This window comes from Gopherus flavomarginatus, chromosome 1 (assembly GCF_025201925.1).
Source record: "Gopherus flavomarginatus isolate rGopFla2 chromosome 1, rGopFla2.mat.asm, whole genome shotgun sequence".
NCBI classification, from domain to species: Eukaryota; Metazoa; Chordata; order Testudines; family Testudinidae; genus Gopherus; species Gopherus flavomarginatus.
In genome coordinates, this window is record NC_066617.1 from 327,649,862 (window position 1) to 327,672,401 (window position 22,540).

The 22,540-nt window shown below is 41.7% G+C and overlaps 1 protein-coding gene across 1 annotated transcript in view; it reads left to right on the top strand.

Moving 5' to 3' along the window:
• Positions 1-22,540, top strand: part of USP12 (ubiquitin specific peptidase 12) — a 79,551-nt gene that overhangs the window by 30,130 nt on the left and 26,881 nt on the right. Inside the window, exons 3-4 of the mRNA XM_050937296.1 lie at positions 545-758; positions 5,732-5,961. Of these exons, the coding sequence (XP_050793253.1) occupies positions 545-758; positions 5,732-5,961 (444 nt within the window). The remainder of the gene's footprint in view (positions 1-544; positions 759-5,731; positions 5,962-22,540) is intronic.

Here is a 22,540-nt window from a genome sequence, read left to right on the forward strand (position 1 = left end):
AACTACATTTCACAGAATCCATGTGCGGCAGATATATGATGTTTCCGTTTTACAGATGGGGAGACTTGCCGAGGACCATGCATTTTTCTTGAAGACCCACCTACCTGTACCATGAAGAATTCCAGCCATAAACACTACATTACACTCTGTTCTTTCTTTCTTGTACTGAGTGGTGTTTTTAGTGAGTGTGGCAGAGAATCTCATTTTTTCAGTTTACTCTTTATACTGTGCTGTGTACATTTTTGGCACTAGGTAAATACTGAGCACTTATTGAATACTTTACAGTTCCACAGCACTGTAAAGCATTAATAACACATACTAAATTGTGTCTTCATGTTTGTAATAATTGAGGTATGTATCAGTTAAAATTATCTGGAGTGCTCTCCATTATTTATCTTGCTGCCTGAGATTTTTTACTATCTGAAAATCAACAAGAAATGCCTTCCAGAAAATTTGCCCTTGCTTGTATGTTTATATTTAGTTTTTTTAATCTTGCATCACTGTAGAAATACAATACACGATAATTTTTTTTCTTATTTTATAGTTTGGGAACACGTGCTACTGCAATTCAGTTCTTCAGGCACTTTATTTTTGTCGACCATTTCGAGAAAAAGTCCTAGCATACAAGAGTCAACCGAGAAAAAAAGAGAACCTCCTTACATGCTTAGCTGATCTCTTCCACAGCATAGCTACACAGAAGAAAAAAGTCGGAGTAATACCTCCGAAAAAGTTTATAACAAGATTACGAAAAGAAAATGGTACCTTCTTAATTTTTCTTTTGTTCTGTGTATACTAATTACATCAATTGTGACCTAATACTGAAATTGAAAGGTTGAAATATTTTTTTAATGTAAAATATTTTTGCTAAGTACAACAAGCGTGCTTGATGCTGTAAAAGACAGAAAAGATGACGCATACGCTGGGGTTCTCACAACACTTTTTTTTGGTAGCCTCAGACTGCAGTGGCAGCTATGACATTTTTTTCCCTAAAATACTTAATTAACTTTAGGAAAAACAAATAAGTATGCACATATACATGACCAAATCATACTAATTTATTTATGTGGGGGCTTTTTTTTTTTCCAGACTCAATAATAATAATAAAAATAATGTACAGTTGTCTCTATTCTTTACTGGACTTAAACAGAACAGAAACACAAATAAGGTGTTTTTCTTGTTGTTGTTTTGTTTCTTTTGCCTTTTTGGTTGTGTTTGTCTTTTTTCGATTTGCTAGCTAATAAATCTGCTTCTGTGAAAAGTGATATTTGTATGCTTGTTAATATCACTTTTCAAGCAGCAGATTTAGTAGCTAGCTGGGAGGCAGTGAAAAGTGATATTAACAAACATACAAATATCACTTTTCACAGCAGACTTACTCAGCCCTGTCAAGCCAAGGGACAAATTAGACCGTGGATGGGGAGGTGGGAGGGAGGCAGTGGGCAGGGGCACTGGAACAACTTTTATAGTGAGGGTGCTGAGAACCACTGAAATCCTGTATATAATGGAAACCACTTCAAGCCTGAAGGTGTGGTGGCAGGCGGAGAGTCGTGAGCCCAGAGCCCTGTAATCAGGGGATGGAGCCTGCTCCCACCAACCCGGGGCTCAGGCTTACCCTACCACCCCCAGGAAGGTGGAGAACTCACAACGGCTGTCTGCTTTTCCAGTGTTTGTGGATCCTGAGGGGGTCAGAGCCCAACTGCTCCTGGCAGCCCCAGGGGAGGGGCCGCTGCTTTGTCCCTCCCCCCATCGCTGCCCAGAAGCCTGTGGGCAAAAGAAAAGCCCCTTGTGGCCGCATTTGAGAAATGCTTTGTCCTTTCTGAAGCAAGGTCCATGTCTTCTTTCTTTTTTTTCCCTTTTTTTCTTCTCCCCCATCTCATATAGAACTGAGCTCAGTCAGTGCTTAGCAAATATTGGAGGCAGTTTTGCCAGTGTGGAATTTGTAGATTTTTGTCAAAAATTACTGTTTTTAAAACTTTTGTGCTATGTTTATCTCTCATCTGCATTTATGTGTAGTGGTTATCATGTAGGGCTAACATGCAAAAGGGCCCTGGTTTGAAACTGGGCAGAGGCATAGTTTCTTTTACCAGAAGCTGGGGATGGGTGACAGGATTAATCACTTGATTACCTGTTCTGTTCATTCCCTCTGAAGCATATGGCATTGGTCACTGTCAGAAGACAGGATACTAGGCTAGATGGGCCTTTGATCTGACCCAGAATGACCGTTCTCATGTCTTATTTCACATGTTAAAATCAAATAATTTGAAACCTTTAGTTGTTCCAGAATGTTAGCACTTATTAGTAAGAGTGTTAATAATTAAATGAAATAATCAAAGTGCGAAATGAGCCCTGAAGGTCTGTCTTTCCATGTTCAGGCTTTGACTGGAAGATTATAGCTTAAATTGGGTTTAGTTCATGTTTATATAATACTTAGGACTTAAGATTTCTATTTAGGATTAATATACTCTTCTTTAAAAATCAGTAATACTTTATCCTAGTGTTGTGGAAATGCATAATTTCAGATATTTAACACTTCCTATTTGGTATTTGTAATGCTTGTTGATTAGTATGGTTTATGAAATAATTCTATGTACTGTGTTAAAATATAATTAAAGCCTTTAATAGATCTGCTACTTGATTTAGAAGAAATATAACATAATGCTTGTAAATTGTATATTTTATTTAAATTAATTGCAGGTAATCTTTTTCAGTAAAAACTTCCCTGCTTGGTTTATGCAAGTTAAATATGACAACACTTTCATATCGCAGAAATTTTCATACCCGTATAATCCATCCTGGGCCATATTTCCAGATGTTTTTCACATATTCAAATATTATGAAGACTGCATAATAAACTCAAACTACTCTAGGATAGCATAACAATTTATTTCTAGCCTTAAGTGAATTTACTGCTCATGAAAAATGGTAAATTTTTCAGATCTGGAAGATAATCTCTTTTCAATAGAGCAGTTATAGCATGGGTAGTAGTATTGTGCAAGCTTTCTTAAGCTACACACCAGTGAGTCTTAAATCTGATGGTGAGTGACTGTCTGTAGAGGTGAGAGAATAGTTCAATCTCTATGCCATTTAGCTCTTGGCACTTCTGCTGAGACTGCCAGCAAAGGTGATGACAATAATGGTGTTTTGTGATATGTACACTTAAAATACTATAACATCACTCATCAAACATGTCAACTTCTAATCACTGCTGACTTTGGGATTTATTCAAATGAGGATTTGGAAGTAAAAAAGATTCTGTATTTCATGAGAGGTGTCTGTTGGAGCTTGGGGCTTCAGTCAAGCTCCCACTGAAGCCCCGAGCCCTGGCAGGGGTGCCCCAACTCTCTAACTTCTGAAGATTATTGTATGCAACTCAGAGGTTCAGTAAGTTTGGCCACACCGGTATAGACTTATAGGAGACAACTGCTGAATTGCCAGATGGCCGATTCTTGGTGGTGGTTATGTACACTGAAGTATTAACCATTCTGACGAATTAACTTTATAAAAAAGTACGTCCATGAATAACTTTCTTGATAGCTACAATGGAGAATTTTTTATAAAAATAAGTTTCCTAAGAATAATAGATGTATTATGTATCAATCCAAACATACATGAAAGAGGAGAGACAGAAAGGAAAACCCAATCTGGATTCTTCTCTCATCAAGAAAGACCAATCACTCATAAAGGCTTTTATATCCTCACAGCTCTCAGATCAAGACTCTTTCTGTGCTCAGAATCTTTTACCTCTATATCATTTCTAGACTCTATTCTTGCATTAAAATTCATGCTAAACAGTATATGGTAATGAGAAGAGTTTAAAACCTGACATGCTTCAAGTCTGCAGTTTCTCATTAACCAAATGGAGGTGTTCTGTTTCCTTTTGTTCCAATCACTCCTGATCCTTGAAATAAATAATGGCAAGGACATCTGTGGGATTAGATCCACTGTGCTTAATATCAGACTGTTGATCGGACATGCACCATACTGGAATCTGGATGCAATACTGCTTAGAACCTCTGACACAAGCTGTTTACCTTCAGGAAACTTGCACTATTTGTTATGTCACCTCAATTTAAATATTCAATTAAATAGAGACATTTTAGCTGGTTTGATCTGGGATCTAGTTAGTTTATTTTTAACTCCCAAAAGTATAGTGGTGTCTTGGCCTGGAAGCTGCTTGGTTTGTAGATGATCTGTGACACTTTTTACTTAGACCCTCTTAGTGATCTAGAATCAAACTAGCAATTTTTCCCTATTCTAGCAACTCTTAAGACACGTGTTTGTTTTCTTTTCAGACTCCCTAAAATAGACTCGCCAAGTTTCCATGTAACTTTAAATATACTCTCCAGAAATGTAAGCTTCTGTGAATATCCTTTTGCTAGCACCATATTAAACTGATGACCTCTTTCTATTAGTCTTTCTATTTATGGTACCATTCTTTCACTTATGAGCTAACATTTGCTGTTCTTGGACTAAGAACAAGTTGCAACTTGTAATTTGTTAGATATAAACACAATTTCTGCTATGTAACCAATATATAGAGCCCCACTGGAGGAATTGCATGATTAGTTATGCAGGCATACAATATTTTTTGAGTTGGTAATTAAGGAGAATGTGCAATTCCTTTGAGTCAACTCCTCAAAAAGGGAGAACAAGTTTGGTGATTGCCTGTCACTGCTCCTGTCCACTTTGAGTCTTAGGCTAAGTCCTTTTAGCCATATGTAGGCAAGGGACCTGCAGCTACCACCATTTTTAAAATGGCTTTCAACAGTTAGATGATACTCATTAAAAATACTGACATCTTTTTTAGACTAGTGTTTTCATCATTGCTAGCACCTATGGAGCTGCACTTGTGATAGTGCAGTGATGGTAATTAAAAACAAAAACCTCGCACCTCCGTAGACTTGGCCTGTGAGGCCATAGTGGTCATATTCTTCCTTTGATGAAGGCAGAGTCAGGAAAGGTTTCTCTGTTGAAAGCTGTGTGTCTGCTTGACTGAACCATCCTATGAATAAACCTGTTCTTTAAGGCTTTCTTTTGAGCCTGTTCACTCTAGGTAGTTTCTAAGCACATGGGATAAAAAGACTGTTCTTATACACCACTGCACTTTCTCATCCCCAAACTTCAAGTTTGTGGAATATAGGTTTTATAAGTAATGTTATAGAAGTACTTAGTCATGCATGATTCTTGACATAGACCAATGTCGACTTTTGCCTAATATCTTAGGATTTGTTTGAATGTAAATGGTGGCATTGAACTATAGTATATGGTGTCTTCTTCTTTAGATTTTAATAGATTGTACTCTGCAATCATTTTAATGCAATTTTACCTTATTTGGTTTGTAACAAGTACATATGGGGGGGGCACGGGGAGGGCTAGATTTTGAGAAAGCATCCTAATCAATATTTACCTCTATTTCAAGGCATTGTATTAGACTTAATACCTTTTCCATAAGTACACTTTTCTCTTCCAATATATGTGTTTACATCATAAACTTCTGCTTAGAATCCCTTATCTGTATTATTTATCCAAATATCTATACAGTACCTTGTTCTGCCAAAGTTTTTTTAATTTTATTGTTTTCACTGTTTTTTAAGATTAAAATTGATTGCATATGTCTATGAAATAAGTTCTGCTAATGCCATATTTTAACTTACATTTTAAAAGTTTTATATTGGACTTTTTATTCTACATTTTAACTAGTTGGTTATTTTATTTTATCTTCATGTTTTAGAGCTCTTTGACAACTACATGCAGCAGGATGCGCATGAGTTCTTAAACTATCTTTTAAACACAATTGCTGATATTTTACAAGAAGAGAGAAAGCAGGACAAACAAAATGGCCGTCTACCTAATGGCAGTATCGACAATGAAAACAATAACAGCACACCAGACCCAACCTGGGTTCATGAGATCTTTCAGGGAACATTAACTAATGAAACCAGATGTCTTACTTGTGAAACTGTAAGTCTGTATCTGTTTTATAGAAGAAGTTCTTATTTCATACTTTCGGGAATCCATGTTCCTTTAAAATAATTTGAACTGCATATTTAAATTACGATTTTTTTACTCCTTTAGTTTCAAGATTCATGCAGATGGTAAGTGTACTAGACTAACTGGTTTATTTTTGCAAGCTTTAAATGTAACTCTCTGTATGATCCACTAAATATTAGTGAGTGATTAAATTTTTTTTAAATGAGTGATCACTGAATGAGTTGTGGGAAGGAACCCTTATTGGTCAGTGAAAGAGTACTGAGGAAACTGTTGCATGAAAAATCTGCATTTAGATTTTTGAACTGTGCCCTCATAATCAGCTTCAGAATTTAGACAATGTTTTAAAAATAAGGATTAAAAGTTTGGAAGGGCCTGAATATAGATAGTTATATGTAAATCCACCTTTTTTTGTTTTCACTGTTAATCCTTTTTCTTCTAATAGTAAACTTAAATCTAACCTATTTCAGATTTAGATTTAAAACATTCCTGTCATTCAACATACACATTTATGTTCTATAATTAAATACATCTTCCCAGGTGAACTTGGTCAGTTTTTAATTTGCTAAATTTGCTTAGCAGCGCTAAAATCAATATGACAGAATTCCATTGTGTCGCTGATTGTCAAAATTGGTCTATTTTTCCTCATTTATTTAGATAGTCAAGTCCTGAATATAGAGAGAGGTTTCTCCCCAGGATACTATCAAGTGCTTACTATTCCAGCTCTGGTCTAGAGGATCAGCTCAAGTTTAAAATAGGTTCCCTATTTAAAATAAGATATTAGGATGATGACTGTAAAATATATAACTTAAACATTGCATCTGCATAGATGATCAAGTCAGATGTGTTAGTTTAAATGTCTTAACCATTCAGTAGCTGATGGGAGGGCATTATGCCAGTCTCTGAGGGAACCAGGCAGCCCTTGCTGATGCATGTGGCTTACATCTTTTAATTGGCCACAGCAACAAAATGGAGGAGTTACAAAGACCCCATTTTGACACTTTTTTTTTAGGGCAACCGGAACTGTAAGCCACTGTCACCCTTCTGCTTTAGCAAAAGATATATTTTTGGTACTATACTCTGTGTACACATTTTTGGTGCTCTCTGCTGCCCCAGTCTGTTAGCCCGCCAAATAAACTCCTTCTCACTCTGCCAGTCCTAACTTTGCTCTGCAGGTTAACCTTAACCCTTGATGTACTTCAGTTCCCTAACTGTCTAGAAGCGTTTCTGTGCAGCATCCAGCCACTGGATGCCCGTGTCGCCAAAGAGACGGAATACACACCAGCCTTTTGGCTTAGCTGAGGATCCACACCTCACTTAACAGCACTGAGATGAATTTATAATAAAACAAGAATAAGTTTTACTAATTAATTTGGTTCTAAGCAGAGATAATAGAAACAGTAAATTGTTACAAATAAAACAAAAATATAATCATGCTTTCTAGTGACTAAAACTTAATTTAACAGATTACAATCCTTGTCTGAGACAGTTTTCTCACCTACAGCTACTTTTTAATATCACGAACCTTATGTGGTTGGGGAGCCACCATTCATGGACTGTAAAGAACGCTGACCTCTTTCTCCCTCTTTCCCTCCCCCCCATTGATGAATAACAAAATGCTCTTTTGCTTCTCCTTATATTCCCCAAAGTTCATTGTCTTTGTCTCGAGTCAGGATGACCTGCGGTGTGTCGTCTTGTGTGCTGACAACTTATCCTCCTGATAACGGAAGTTAACCTCCGATGTTAAGGAGCTGTCCAATGTCTCTGGCATCACCATGCTTTATTTACATTAGAGACACATGTAAACAGACAAATCAACATTTCTTTGTCTAGGACAAATTTGTTTATCAACTCTGCTCCCAAAACAAATGTTAGGAACATATTTCCAGTACACATACAGCTCTTTACACTCCATGTATACATACATCATGTAATGATATTAATGACTGATGTGTCACCAGCTTTCATTTGATACTTCGCACAGTACTCTTTTCAGATAAATTATAGCAATGTGATAGGTGAAGTGAGTGTGTCAGGTCTGATAGGAATTACAAAATAATGGGTCTCTGCCAGTTGGCATGGAGGGGCTCTTAAGGTCAGACCATGGTCATGGTCAGCATATCTGATCATTCTACAAGTGATTGAGCTTTACCCAAAAATGGCATGGAATGTCAAAACTAGGGACTGAACTGTTGGATCTGTCATGAGATAGGCACTGTCAATGTTTGAAGCTTGCTGTTGCCAGCTACAGTGCCACCTGGAGGTGATATCAAGGTTCCTTAGGGGAACTGAGCTGAGATGATGGGTCAGTGGATTAAGCTAATCTGTAAGCAGGGGTAGATGTGGCCTGTTTTGCTCCTTAAGGAGCAGATTCTGCAAGATGATGATGTTGGACCGGACTGGCTGCTAGGCCAGGTTGATCATTCTCTTGGTACTCGGGCTGTCAAGTGATTCAAAAGAGTAATTGCACAATTAAGCAATAATAGAATACCATTTATTTAAATATTTTTGGATGCTTTCTACATTTTCAAATATATTGATTTCAGTTACAACACAGAATACAAAGTGTACAGTGCTCACTTTATAATTATTTTTCATTTCAAGTATTTTCCCTGTAAAAAACCAAAAGAAATCGTTTTTTTATTCACCTAATACAAGTACTGTAGTATAATCTCTTTGTCATGAAAGTTGAATTATGTACAAATGTAGAATTATGTGCAAAATAATGCATTCAAAAATAAAACAATGTAAAATTTTAGAGCATGCAAGTCCACTCAGTCCTACTTCTTGTTCAGCCAGTTGCTCAGACAAGTTTGTTTACTTTTGCAGGAGATAATGCTGCCCACTTTTTGTTTACAGTGTCGCCTGAAAGTGAGAACAAGCATTCTCATGGCACTGTTGTAGCCAGCATAGCAAGGTATGTATGTGCCAGATGTACAAAAGATTCATATGTCCTTTCATGCTTCAATCACCTTTCCAGGGGACATGCTTCCATGCCGATAACAGGTTCTGCTCTATAACAGTCCAAAGCAGTGCAGACCAACGCATGTTCATTTTCATAATCTGAGTCAGATACCACCAGCAAAAGGTTGATTTTCTTTTTTGGTGGTTCAGGTTGTGTAGTTTTCACATCAGAGTGTTTTTTTTTTTGTTTTTTTTTTAAGACTTCTGAAAGCATGCTCCACACTTCATCCCTCTGAGATTTTGGAAGGCACTTCAGATTCTTAAACCTTGGGTCGAGTGCTGTAGCTCTCTGTAGAAGTCTCAGGCCACGTCTACACTACAGCATAAAATCGAAATTATTAAAACCGGTTTTATAAAACTGGTTTTATAAAATCGATTTTACGCGTCCACACTAGGGTACATTAATTCGGTGGTGTGCGTCCATGGTCCTAGGCTACCATCGATTTCCGGAGCGGTGCACTCTGGGTAGCTCAGTAAAAGAATGAGACCAATAACTTCGATTCCGTCCACACTAACCCTAACTCGATATAGTAATATCGATTTTAGGGTTACGCCTCTCGTTGGGGAGGAGTACAGAAACCGATTTTAAGAGCCCTTAAAATCGATTTAAAGTGCCTCGTAGTGTGGACGGGTACAGCATTAAATCGATTTAACGCTGTAGTGTGGACCAGGCCTCACACTGGTATCTTCTTTGCATTTTGTCAAATCTGCAGTGAAAGTGTTCTTAAAATGAATAACGTGCTGGGTCATCATGCGAGACTTCTATAACATGAAATATATGGTAGAACACGGGTAAAACAGAGAAAGGGTCATACAGTTCTCCCCTGAGGAGTTCAGTCACAAATTTAATTATTGCATTATTTTTTTAACAAGCGGCATCAGCATGGAAGCATATCCTCTGGAATGGTGGCCGAAGCATGAAGGGGCATATGATTATTTAGCATATCTGGCACATAAAGACCTTGCAATGCCAGCAACAAAAGTGCTGTGCAAATTGCCTGTTCTCACTTTCTGGTGACATTGTAAATAAGAGGTCAACACTATCTCCTGTAAATGTAAACAAACTCGTTTCCCTTAGCACTTGTAGGCTCTGAAGTTTTACATTGTTTTGTTTTTGAGTGTAGTTATGTAACACACAAAAACTACATTTGTAAGTTGCACTTTCATGACAAAGAGATTGCACTACGGTACTTGTATGAGATTTATCATTTTTACAGCGCAAATATTTATAATAAAAATAATATATACTTTGATTTCAATTACAACACAGAATACAATATATATGAAAATGTAGAAAAATATCCAAGATATTTAATAAATTTCAATTGGTATTCTATTTAACAGGGGCGATTAAAACTGTGATTAATCATGATTAATTTTTTTGAGTTAATCGCATGAGTTATCTATGATTAATCGACAGCCCTACTTGGTACATGTTGTGTTATGCATGGCTTCATTCAGCTGAGTATCTATTAGTCCTGATCCACAGTTTGAAAACTGCTGTCCTAGACACACATGCTTTGGTCGTAGGCCGGTTTGTGTCCATTCAGGAAGATGTTGAGTTGTTTATTGGCTTTTGTGTTGTACAAATGGAAGGTGATTGCGAGGAAGTGGCATGGCTGCTCTTAAGCAAAGGTAAGTTTTCTGGGACCAGCTATGCAGTAACAGAACTGTTATCTGTATATTTCTATCAGTAGAGATTTCATCAGGATTTTGGCTCAGAAGGTGGGGATGTTGGTAATATGTGTTCATGTTATGAATGTGCTGCTGTTGGAAAATAAAAGTAATATTTGACTGACTCTTGGATCATACAGAATTTCTCTCAAGATATAAGGGAAGGGTGATGGCCAATCTACCAGATTGTCTCAGTTCAGTGAATATGGTTGAGTGAAAATAGTTTGAAGTTTTCTGATTAATACTTGAAATAGTTAAAAGATATGGCAAAAATTTTAGGAAAAAGAATGAACTTGTGATTAAGACATTAGGCTAATGTTCCAGAGTTTAGGTTTCAATTGCTGGACCTTCCACAAAGTCCCTGTGAGACCTTTGGCAAAAACTTTATCTATTCTATGCCTTGGTTCCACTTCTGTAAAATGGGGATAATACTTCCCGTTCTCAGAAGGAGTACTATAAGGTTAAATTCATTAATGTTTTTAAAGTACTTGGATACTATGGTGATGAGGGCAAAATGAGAAGTATGGTCCAGTTATTAGTATGCTAGGCTGGGAGTAGGAAGAATGAAATTCAGTTCCCTGCTGCATCACAGACTTTCTGCATGACATTGGGCAAGTCACTTAGTGTTTCCATTCCTCAATTTCCCATCTCTGGAATAGGGATAAAAGTATTTTCCTATGTCACGAGGGTGTTATAAGGGTGCTCCATTGTAAGTATCGTGCGTCCCTGCTTGAGAACTTTGGTAGCAGTGTCCGTTAAGCCCACACATGTGCTGTCTGTACTCTTGCCCCGCCAAGAGGCTAGCCAGCACACAGGCTAACTGCCTTCAGTTCCTTCTCAACTCTCCCTGGCTGGAGACTGAGCTGTTAGCAGTGCATTATGACCACAGCTTTTGTTTTGCATTTCTGTAGTTAATCTCCTAGTACTTAGTTGTAGTTTAGTTCTTCGCTTTTTATCTTATCTTTTCTCCCTGGAAAAAAAAAAATTCCCACCTTTTTTCGTTAGGGACCTTCCCCCAACAGGGTATGCCCAGTTCACTGGACTTCAAGAAGTGCCTTTCTTGTATGTAACAGGGATAGCCTCTTTCTGATCACTCTGAGTCTATGCTGCCTTGGGGAAGGCCACATTCAACAAAAGTGTGGTCTCTACTGGCATCTGAGGCCCAGGTCTCGCAACGATAGGGAGCTGAGACAGAAGATCATCTTAATGGAGGCGGCCCTCCAACCCTCTCTGGACTAGTGCCATGAGTTATCAGGCAGACATGAGTCTTCCCCACAGTCTTAAACATCTAAAAACTGTGGATCAAAGAAACCAGGTGCTGACCCCTCTCATAAATCATCGAAAAAGAGATCAAGAAGTTCCCACAGTGAGCCACGAGATAACTGCAAACAATCTCTAGCATGCTTGGTATCCTCAGTACTGTCAGCACCAAGACAATCCCAGCCCAGTACCCCTGCTCACAGATATCTATATTGATCGGTACTGTTGACAAGCCTATGGATGCAGTGAGCTCAGGCACCAAGTCAATGGCACTGAGGGACAAGGACAGAAGTAAGCACTGCAGTAAGAAGGCACTGCTGGTATGCTGTTCTCCATCGGTACCATCCCACACCAGAATGATCGGTGCAGGCAAGATCTCCATCCTCCCTAGTACCAACAGTGGCACTGAGTTGGTCAGTACTGCTAGCATTCTGGCACTCAAGGGACCTCCTGTGTATCTGATGTTCCAGAGTCTCCTCGGTACTGGGATTTCCATACCGAGTCTTCATTTGTCATGAGAGTTTTTTCCCCGCTGCCCTGTCACGCTCCCCTGCTCTCTAGTGCAGGCTTGGATAGTGAACCAGAGGAGGCAGGATATCAATACTCCTCCCGAGCTCCCTATGGTGCCCGATACCAACAGGGCCACCGAGTATACCCTCAGATGACCCCACCACTGCCATCATGATATAGCCAACCATGGACACCACCACAACCACTGCGGCCATACTGGGACCGTTGGACTGCATATCGCTGCCATGCCTCTCAGGCTTTTAGCCCCACCCAAGAACCCTTGAGATGCACCCCTTCCAGTGTGGCATCCAGAGCTTCGTAACCTCCAGAAGTAATTTGGGAAAGAACCATAAGGAGGTTTTGTCGAGGAAGAGGTGACCTCGAGGACTATATCCTTCTTCCCGGATGAGGTCGTCATGCCTCCCCCACCATCTCTGGCTGATGATTTTCACCTCTTCCAGGACCCAGCAAAGAGAGTGACAGATACTCTCCAAATACCACCAGAAGTCTAGGACACCAGTCATCGATTCTGACCTACTCCATTCATCCTCAAAAATTAATTAGAGACTATTCTGGACCCCAGAAAAACCATTTGGCAGACCCCAGCATCGGTGGCACCTACCTTCAAGTGGGCAGACAAAAAATATTATGTCCTAGCAAGAGAGACTGAATTCCTTTCCTCCCACCCTCCACCCATCTCCATCATGGTGGATGCTGTTAATTCCCATGGCCACCAACAGCAGATGAATTCTATTTCTTATGATAGGTCCAAACGCTTCCAGTCCCTTTTTGGGAGGAAAGCGTACTCCTCGGCCATGCTTCAGTTTCAAATCACCAGTTACCAAGTCCTGATGGTAAAATACGACTATATAAACTATTCAAAACAACAATTTTATTTAACAGTACCTGAGTCTCACTGCAACCAATTTAAAGCCATTATCCAAGAGAGACAGAGGCCAGGACAAGACTACAATCTGCCCTTGACACAGCAGCAAGGTCTGTCTCCATGGCAGAGGTTATGTGATGTGCATCATGGCTACATCTGTCGGTCTTCCCAAAGAAGTACAGTCGACCGTTGAAGATCTTCCCTTTGGATGGATGCCTCTCTTCACACACTGAAGGATTCTAGGGGTACTCTCTGTTCATTGGGCATCTACACGTCAGGACAAGAGAGGAAATTTAGTTCACAGCCCCAGCTCAAACTACACTCCTCGCAATACCCAGCTCAGTGTTACTACAAGCTACAGAGAGGGAGAAAAATAAATTCTCAAGGTGTAAACCATCTGGCCTACAGTCTTCCTCATTCCAGCTGTCAATTTCAAGCACCAATTTTGATGTGTTGGTCGAGGCATCGAAAGACCATCTCCCAACTGCTACAGGTGACCACTGCTATCCACACATTTGGCCACCATCTAGCAATGTTCTGCGGCACCTGGGAATGCATAACATTTGAATCAATGGTCTTAGAGATCCCTTTTACCTCCCTGGCCCCTCCACAACAGCTTTCCCTATCCCTCTTTAGGGATCCTTCTCACAAGAGTTTACTACAACAAGAGGTCAATCATCTCCTCCAGTTGGGAGCCATAGAACCAGTACTTCACCATCTACAAGGCAAAAGGTTCTGCTCTCACTATTTCCTAATACTGTTCAGGACCTCAGAGCTCTCAACAAGTTTGTCAAAGCTCAAATTCAAGATGGTCACTCTCTAGCAAGGATCATTCCAGCATTGAAGCAGGGAGACTTGTTTTCAACTCTTGACCTTCAGGATTCCTACTTTCATATCTTAATCCTACCATCTCATAGATGATTTATCAGATTCATCCTAAGACAGGACACAGGCACTGATGTTCCAGTGTGCTGAGGGGTGCTTGATTCCTGGCTCTGCCCCAGACCATGCCCCCACTTGACCCCTTGTCCCAAGCCCCTGCCCCCACCAACCTCTTCCTGATCACGGTGGATAGGAGGCGCTGGGGCGAGGAGGGAAAGAGGAGAGCTGATAGGGGGTTGCCCACGGAGTTGGCACCTATGGGACAAGACCAGTACAGATTACTCCACTTCAGGCTATCATCCACCCCAGGAGTGTTCTCCAAGGTTCTCTCAGTGGCTGTGCACATAACTCTCCCAAGGGATCATGATTTACCCCTATCTGGATGATTACCTTCTCAGAACCCTGACTTCCTTCCCCATCATGGGACCTAAACCTGGTACTGAAAGGACTGACCAGATCTCCCCTCAAACCCATGGCCACCTGTTCACTTACCTGTCAGTGAAAACAGCCTTCCTGACAGGGAAAGGAGAATAGGAGAAAAAGTGGCCCTAATGACATGTCCTTCCTACACGATGTTCTTTCGAGACAAGGTTACCTCAGACTACATAAAAAATTCATGCCTAAAGTAACCTCCCTGTTTCACATGAACTGATTGATTTACCTTCCAATCTTCTACCCCAAGCCTCAACAAGACAATAGGGAAGGTATATTACACACTCCAGATGTCAGGAGAGCCTAGCCTTCTAGTTCAGGGATTGGCAACCTATGACGTGTGCCAAAGATGGCATGTGAGCAGATTTTTTTTTAATGGCATGCTGCTGTCTGCTGGAGTCCCGGCAGGCCGCAGCGTGCCATTAAAAATCCAGCCCAGCCTGGCCCACTCTTCTTTGCCCTCCGCCCCCCCTGTCTCCTCCCACAGGGACAGCGGGGAGAAGCTTGGTCCTGCTAGCCTCCTCAGCCTCTTCCCGCAGTGAGCTGGGTTCCTTCCCCTCCTTCTCCCCTCCGTCCCTCCCTCCTTGCCGGCACATCAGCTGATGGCCCTTGCGAGGGAGTGGGTCGGGGAGGAGTGGAGTCAGCGTGCTCACTGCTCCCAGAGGAGGCAGAGAAGAAACGGGGCAGGGACTTAGGGAAAGGGGGTGATGGAATAGGGGCATATCGCTTCCTGCCCCCTGCCATGAGCACCCCACGACTCCTGCCCATACACCCCAGCCCTCAGCTCTGCCCCCCTACACACACACTCAGTCCTCTGCCCTGGGCCCTGCAGGCCCGTACCCTGAGCCCTGCAGCCCCGCACACACCCTAGGGTCCTGCCCTGAGGCCTGTACCCTCCTCACACACACCCAGCCCTCTGCTTGACTCCTTCACCCCCCCCCCAACCCCAGCCCTGACTCTGGCACCCCCACACATACCCAGGCCCCCCACACCCCATGCAGCCCCCACATCCTGTCTCTTGCACCCTCCACATCCCTACCCCCACCCTGACACCTGCACCCCCTCACATGCCCCCAGCACTCTCTCCTGACTCTTGAACCCTCCCCACTCCCCTGAGCACCAAACGGGAGCTCCTGAACCCACCCACCGCACATTCCCACCTGCACCCCTTGCACAAAATGGGAGCTGCCCAGGTAAGCGCTCTACATCCAAACCTCCTGCCCCAACCCTGAGCCCCCTCCCTCATTCTAGCTCCTGGCCAGACCCTACACCCCAACCCCCAGCCTGCTTCTTCACCCCCAGCCCTGTGCTCAGTGCACTTCCACCCTCAGCTTAGTGCAGAGAGAGAGGAAGAGAATGGGCCAGAACCAGGGAGAAGGTAGTTATCCACTGTATGTGGGCAGGACCAGGACCCTAGACTGGCAGCAGGCTGAGCAGGTCCAGCAACTGGGATCTTGGCTTGCAGGAGCCGGTGGATGGAACCTCTGAGCGGCAGCCACTGCTGATCTAGGGTCCCGGCCACTGGCGCTGCACAGCTTGCTGCCGATCTGGAGTTCTGGCTGCTGGACCCTTGCCAGCCGGGGTCCCGGCCGCAGGCCCCGCTCAGCCCACTGCTGGTCCAGGTGAGCAGAACCTCAGACCAGTAGCGGACTGAGCAGCCGGTGGCATAAAATCAAGATTTTAATTTAATTTTAAATGGAGCTGCTTAAACATTTTGAAAACCTTGTTTATTTTACAATACAATAGTTTGGTTATATAATATATAGACTCAGAGAGACCTGAAAAACATTAAAATGTATTACCGGCACTTGAAACCTTAAATTAAAGTGAATAAATGAAGACTCGGCACACTGCTTCTGAAAGGTTGCTGACCCCTGTTCTAGTTTTTAAGAAGTCCCTGTGTTTTTCCTCCTCATTGTGGAAAGTTCCAAAGGCTCAGCAATATCAGCCCAGAGACTCTCCAAGTGGGTCTCAAACTGCATTAAACAATGTTGCCAAGTACATAATATGACGCGTCCAAATATTATTGGTACACATTCCACAAGATCAATCTCATCCATTGCCTTCTTCAAAAACGTCCCTATCTCAGTGATCGGTAGACAGGTGACATAGACATCAGTCCATTCCTTTGCAGAACATTTTGCGATTACTGGGGACTCGCCATCCAATGTCATTTTCAGCTCCACGGTAGTGATCTGTAAGTGACCAAAGTCCAAGCCCTTCTGCAGAGATACTGCTCAGGAGTCACCTACAGTGGAGCACTTATAGTGACACTACTTGAAGAATTTACTCACCTTGTGCAGTAACAATAGTTCTTTGAGATGTGTGTCCTTATAGGTGCTCCACAACTTACCCTCCTCCCCTCTACTTCAGAGTTCTTGTCAATGACTTTGGTAGAGAAGGAACTAAGGGGGGTTAGCCTGCCTACAGTAGCTAGCCTCGTGGAAGGGCACAAGGACAGACAGTGCATGTGCAGGCTTAATGGACACTACTGTCGAAGTTCTCCAATCAGCAGCGCAAGGATGCAAGAACACCTGTAGTGGAGCACTCATGGGGATACACATCTCAAAGAACCATGGTTACTTGCACAAGGTAAGTAATTTCTTCTTAGAGTGTTAGGCACTCAAATAAGTACCATGCATAGATATATAGGAGACTATGCAAGTAGAAGGGAATGCACAGAGGTAGAAAATGTGTGGTGGAAGAATGTCACCTTTTTTAGGGCTCTGGATAACATTACTCTACAGCTATAACGAAGTTTTAACATACAATGCCTTTTTGGGCAGCAGAGGGGGATTCCTGGGTTGTAGAAGCAATCCTAGTCATATCCCTGACTTTAGGGTGTTTTGCCTTATTTCTTTTAAAGGAAGTCATTGATCCACAAAAACAACAAGAAGTCCTTATGGTACCTTAGAGACTAACAAATTATTTGGGCATAAGCTTTCGTGGGCTAGAACCCACTTCATCAGATGCATGATGTGTTTATTTGGGCATAAGCTTTCGTGGGCCAGAACCCACTTCATCAGATGCATGATGTGTTTATTTGGGCATAAGCTTTCGTGGGCTAGAACCCACTTCATCAGATGCATGATGTGAAAAATACAGGAGCAGGTATAAATACATGAAAGGAGATGGGGATTGCTTTACCAAGTGTGAGGTTGGTCTAACGAGATAAATCAATTAACAGCAGGCTACTAAGGGAGGAAAAATAACTTTTGAAGTGGTAAGAGAGTTGCCCATTACAGACAGTTGACAAGAAGGTGTGAGTAACAGTAGGGAGAAATTAGTATTGGGGAAATTAAGTTTAGGTTTTGTAATGATGCAACCATTCCCAGTCTTCATTCAGGCCTATTCTGATGGTATCCAGTTTGCAAATTCATTCCAATTCTGCAGCTTCATTTTAGAGTTTGTTTTTGAAGTTTTTTTTTGTTGAAGAATTGCCACTTTTAGGTCTGCTATTGAGTGACCAGAGAGATTGAAGTGTTCTCCTACTGGTTTTTGAACGTTATGATATCTGATGGCAGATTTGTGTCGATTTATTCTTTTGCGTAGAGACTATCTGGTTTGGCCAATGTACATGGCAGAGGGACATTGCTGGCACATGGTGGCATATATCACATTGGTAGATGTGCAGCTGAATGAGCCCCAGATTGTGTGGTTGATGTGGTTAGGTCCTATGATGGTGTCCCTTGAATAGATATGTGGACAGTCTTTGCAGTGGGGTTTGTAGCAGGGTTTGGTTCCTGGGTTGGTGTTTTTGTTGTGTGGTGTGATGTTGCTAGTGATTATGTGCTTTAGGTTGGGAGGCTGTCTGTAGGCAAGGACTGGCCTGTCTCCCAAGGTCTGTGAGAGTGAGGGATCGTCCTTCAGGATAGGATGTAGATCCTTGATGATGCACTGGAGCAGTTTTAGTTGGGGGCTGTAGGTGACATCTAGTGGCGTTCTTTCTTCGTTGGGCCTATCTTGTAGTAGGTGACTTCTGGGTACCCTTCTGGCTCTGTCAGTCTGTTTCTTCACTTCACCAGGTGGGTATTGCAGTTTTAAGAATGCTTGATAGAGATTCTGTAGGTGTTTGTCTCTGTTTGAGGGATCAGAGCAAGTGTGATTGTATCTTAGAGCTTGGCTATAGACAATGGATCGTGTGGTGTGGTCTGGATGAAAGCTGGAAGCATGTAGGTAAGTATAGTGGTCAGTAGGTTTCCAGTATAGGGTGGTAATTACGTGACCATCGCTTATTAGCACTGTAGTGTCTAGGAAGTGGACCTCTTGTGTGGACTGATCCAGGCTGAGGTTGATGGTGGGGGTGGAAACTGTTGAAATTTTGGTGGAATTCCTCAAGGTCCTCCTTCCCATGGGTACAGATGATGAAGATGACATCAATGTAGTGCAAGTAGAGTAAGGGTGTAAGGGGATGAGAGCTGAGGAGGTGTTCTAAATCAACCATAAAAATGTTGGCATACTGAGGGGCCATGCGGGTACCCATAGCAGTCCCGCTGACTTGTAGGTATACATTGTCCCCAAATCTGAAATAGTTGTGGGTGAAGACAAAGTTCAGCCATCAGCTTTACCGTGATGGTATCGGGGATGCTATTCGTGATGGCTTGTAGTCCATCTTTGTGTGGAATGTTTGTGTAGAGGGCTTCTACGTCCATAGTGGCTAGGATAGTGTTTGTAGTTTCCTCAGGAAATCAGTGGTGTCTCGAAGATAGCTGGGAGTGCTGGTAGCATAGAGCCTGAGGAGAGAGTCTACATAGCCCCAGATAATCCTGCTGCCAGGGTGCCAATGCCTGAGATGATGGGGCGTCCAAGATTCCCAGGTTTATGGATTTTGGGTAGCAGGTAGAATACCCTTGGTCGGGGCTCTAGAGGTGTGTCAGTGTAGATTTGTTCCTGTGCTTCCTTGGGAGTTTCTTAGCAGATAATATAGTTTCTTTTGGTAATCCCCAGTGGGGTCAGAGGGTAATGGCCTGTAGAATGTGGTATCATGGGCCACTCTTATCACTTCAAAAATTTTTTTTCCTCCCTTGGTATCCTGCTGTTAATTGATTTCTCATCAGACTGATCTCATACTTGGTAAAGCAGCCCCCATGCTTTCCTGTATTTATACCTGCTCCTGTATTTTTCACTTCATTCATCTGATGAAGTGGGTTGTAGTCCTTGAAAGCTTATGCCCAAATAAATTTGTTAGTCTCTAAGGTGCCACAAGGATTCCTCTTTGTTTTTGCTGATACAGACTAACACAGCTAGCACTCTGAAAATTGATCCACAAGTATATCTTCCAGCTCAATTGACTTGGATGTACCACGTGATTTTCAGCAGTTATATATTATATACAGTAGGTAATAAGATATATTGAATTCACTTCTGGGTATTGGAACTAATTTTTTCCCTCGTGACTTCTTTCTGGTAAAAAGGTAGCTTTTGTCAAAAGCAAAATTTGTTGATTTTAATGTAGTATTCAAGAGTTTTGTGTTTTGGTTATTGGGATGGGCAGATCTGTTTTAAATTTATCTGTTTAGGGCAGCATTTTGGGAACAAAACTGAAAATATTTTTAGACTTGCTGAGCTATTAATTTCTCATTGGCATGACGAAAGGTGAGGTAATGTCTTTTATTGGACCAATTTCCATTGGTGGAAGGCACAAGCTTTTGTGCTACATGAAGCACTTGGTAAATTTTTTTTTAAGATAAAGCTTTTGTCTTCCTTCTTTGTTTGATAGATTTTACATTTTTGCTAGTTTTTTGTTGTCTGAGTTCAAGACTGCTATAAATAACCACCTGTTTCTAAAAGCAGATTTTTCAGTCAAACAATAAAATATTGTTTTGAGAGAAAGGATGGTCTTGTGGTTAAGGTAGTGGACTGAGTCTTCAGATACTTGGCTTCAGTTCTTGGCTCTGCCACTGAATTGGTGTGTGACTGGGCAAGTCATTTGATTTCTCTGTGCCTCACTTCCCCATCTGCAAAATACTTCTTTTCTCCAGCACTGTGGTGTTTATTTGAATTGTTAGTTCTTTAGGGAGGGGCAGTCTCGTGTGTGTGTACAGCACCTAGCACAGTGGGGGCCACAATCTTGGTTGGCATTTGTAACAAAAATACTTAGTACTTTTAAGTGATAACTATTTAAGAAATTCAAAATTAAGACAAAAGTTTGTTCATTAACTCAATTAATTATTCAGGTTGTTGCGTCTAGTTTGATCTACTATTTAGTCAAAAGAGTTGTTGATCTTGTTTTGGACAGTTTAATTTGGCACTTAAGATCAGAAAGCATGGGAGCTTTTTTCTCTTGACACCAAAGAAACAGCTAATTTACCCTGCCTGATGGGAAACATGTTTTCAACTTATCTGATGATTTGTATACCAAGTTTTATTGTGATATCTGAAATAACAGAAATGCTAAATCTCCCTATTCTCCCTATGCATCTGACGAAGTGGGTGTTCACCCACGAAAGCTTATGCCCCAATACATTTGTTAGTCTTAAAGGTGCCACAGGGCTCTCTGTTGCTTCTCCCTATTCTGTGGCTCAATTTGTGATGCTACACACACTGGGTTCCTCCTTCTCACTTGCTCTGACAGGTCGGATGAAAAACAGTTACATCCAGGATATTCCTGCTCTCTCTAGTTTTTCCCCCTCTGCCTCTCTAGAATTCCTGCTTTAAAAGCAGCATATAGAACGTGAGCTTTCTGACCAGGTCTGTTTGTTGTTTGTCTTTGAGAGAAGGCTTTGAAAACAGAAATTTCAATGGTGCTTTCCTGGAGGGCCTTTTAAGGGTTTGTTTTTTTTTCCTACTTCCACTGAGGAAAACCTTGCCTACCTCAGTGGAGCAAGGCACTGACTGAAGCAATTTCTGCAGTTGTAACAGACAAAACCAGTCAATCAGCTTCCTTAAAAGGTGGGGGAAACTCACCAACAGGGACCAAAGCTTCTGTGGGGATGCTTCAAGGAGATCATTAGCTGAGGTAGTCTCTGGGACTGTGAAGTTATAACAATGTGGCATTTCCTGTTCCTCTTTTCCCAGAAAGGTTTAAAAAAAAAATCCAGAATCCTTTGGAGGTCAACAATAGATTGCAGGTATATTCAGTGATGCAGATGGATCATCAGATACACTTCTAATCTGGAGTAGGAGAAGACTTCTAATAATATTACACCAAGATCTGGTCTTTGTATGGAACTAGACGTTTTTACTGAACTGAAAATATAACTGCTTTTCTCAGACTCCCAAGCATGCCTGTACCTAACATGCTACTCATAAAGTGTCATAGATTCTCAAGGTGTGCATTCTGTTCGTAGATCGTTGGGTTTCATCTAAACAAAAGTCCATTTTCGTGCCAGTACAGAAGGTAGGATTATAGCCTATGTGGACTCCACAACTGCAAAATCTTTCTTGGCACAGAGATAAGCCATATACTTTGTGACCGCCGAACCTTTGAGAAATATGGAGTGATTCTACAAATGTTAGTCTTTGTGGCTTTGTGCACCCATGTGACTTTATCACCAGACAGTATCTGAGTCCTCTGAAGGGCTGATTCTTTTTTTGAGTGACTGTTCCTATGTGTAGTGCACTTCAGGGTAACGCATGTACCCAGGGCTGGAGATTTTTTTCCCTAGCACTTTTTACATCTGGTCTGCACGTGTGCCCCTGCTCTCCTCATGCTCCTCACCAAGGAGATAAGGAGAGCTGTCAGACTGTCACCATCTTAGTTCTTTCCTTGGTTGGAGCTTCAGTATCTGTACTGACTTCAGCTTCTTTCTGTAAACTTTTAAATAGATAGTTAAGGAACTGCACCTGAGAAACTCTCTCCTAACTTTCAGAACACGCCCCCACACACACACTCCAGGGCAGGGAGTTGTTGCTGAGCTCCTCTCTGCGCGCTCTCCCTCCGCCCCCCCCCCCCAAAAAAAACCCAACAAACAACAAACAAACAAAAACTTCTGTCTTCCAACT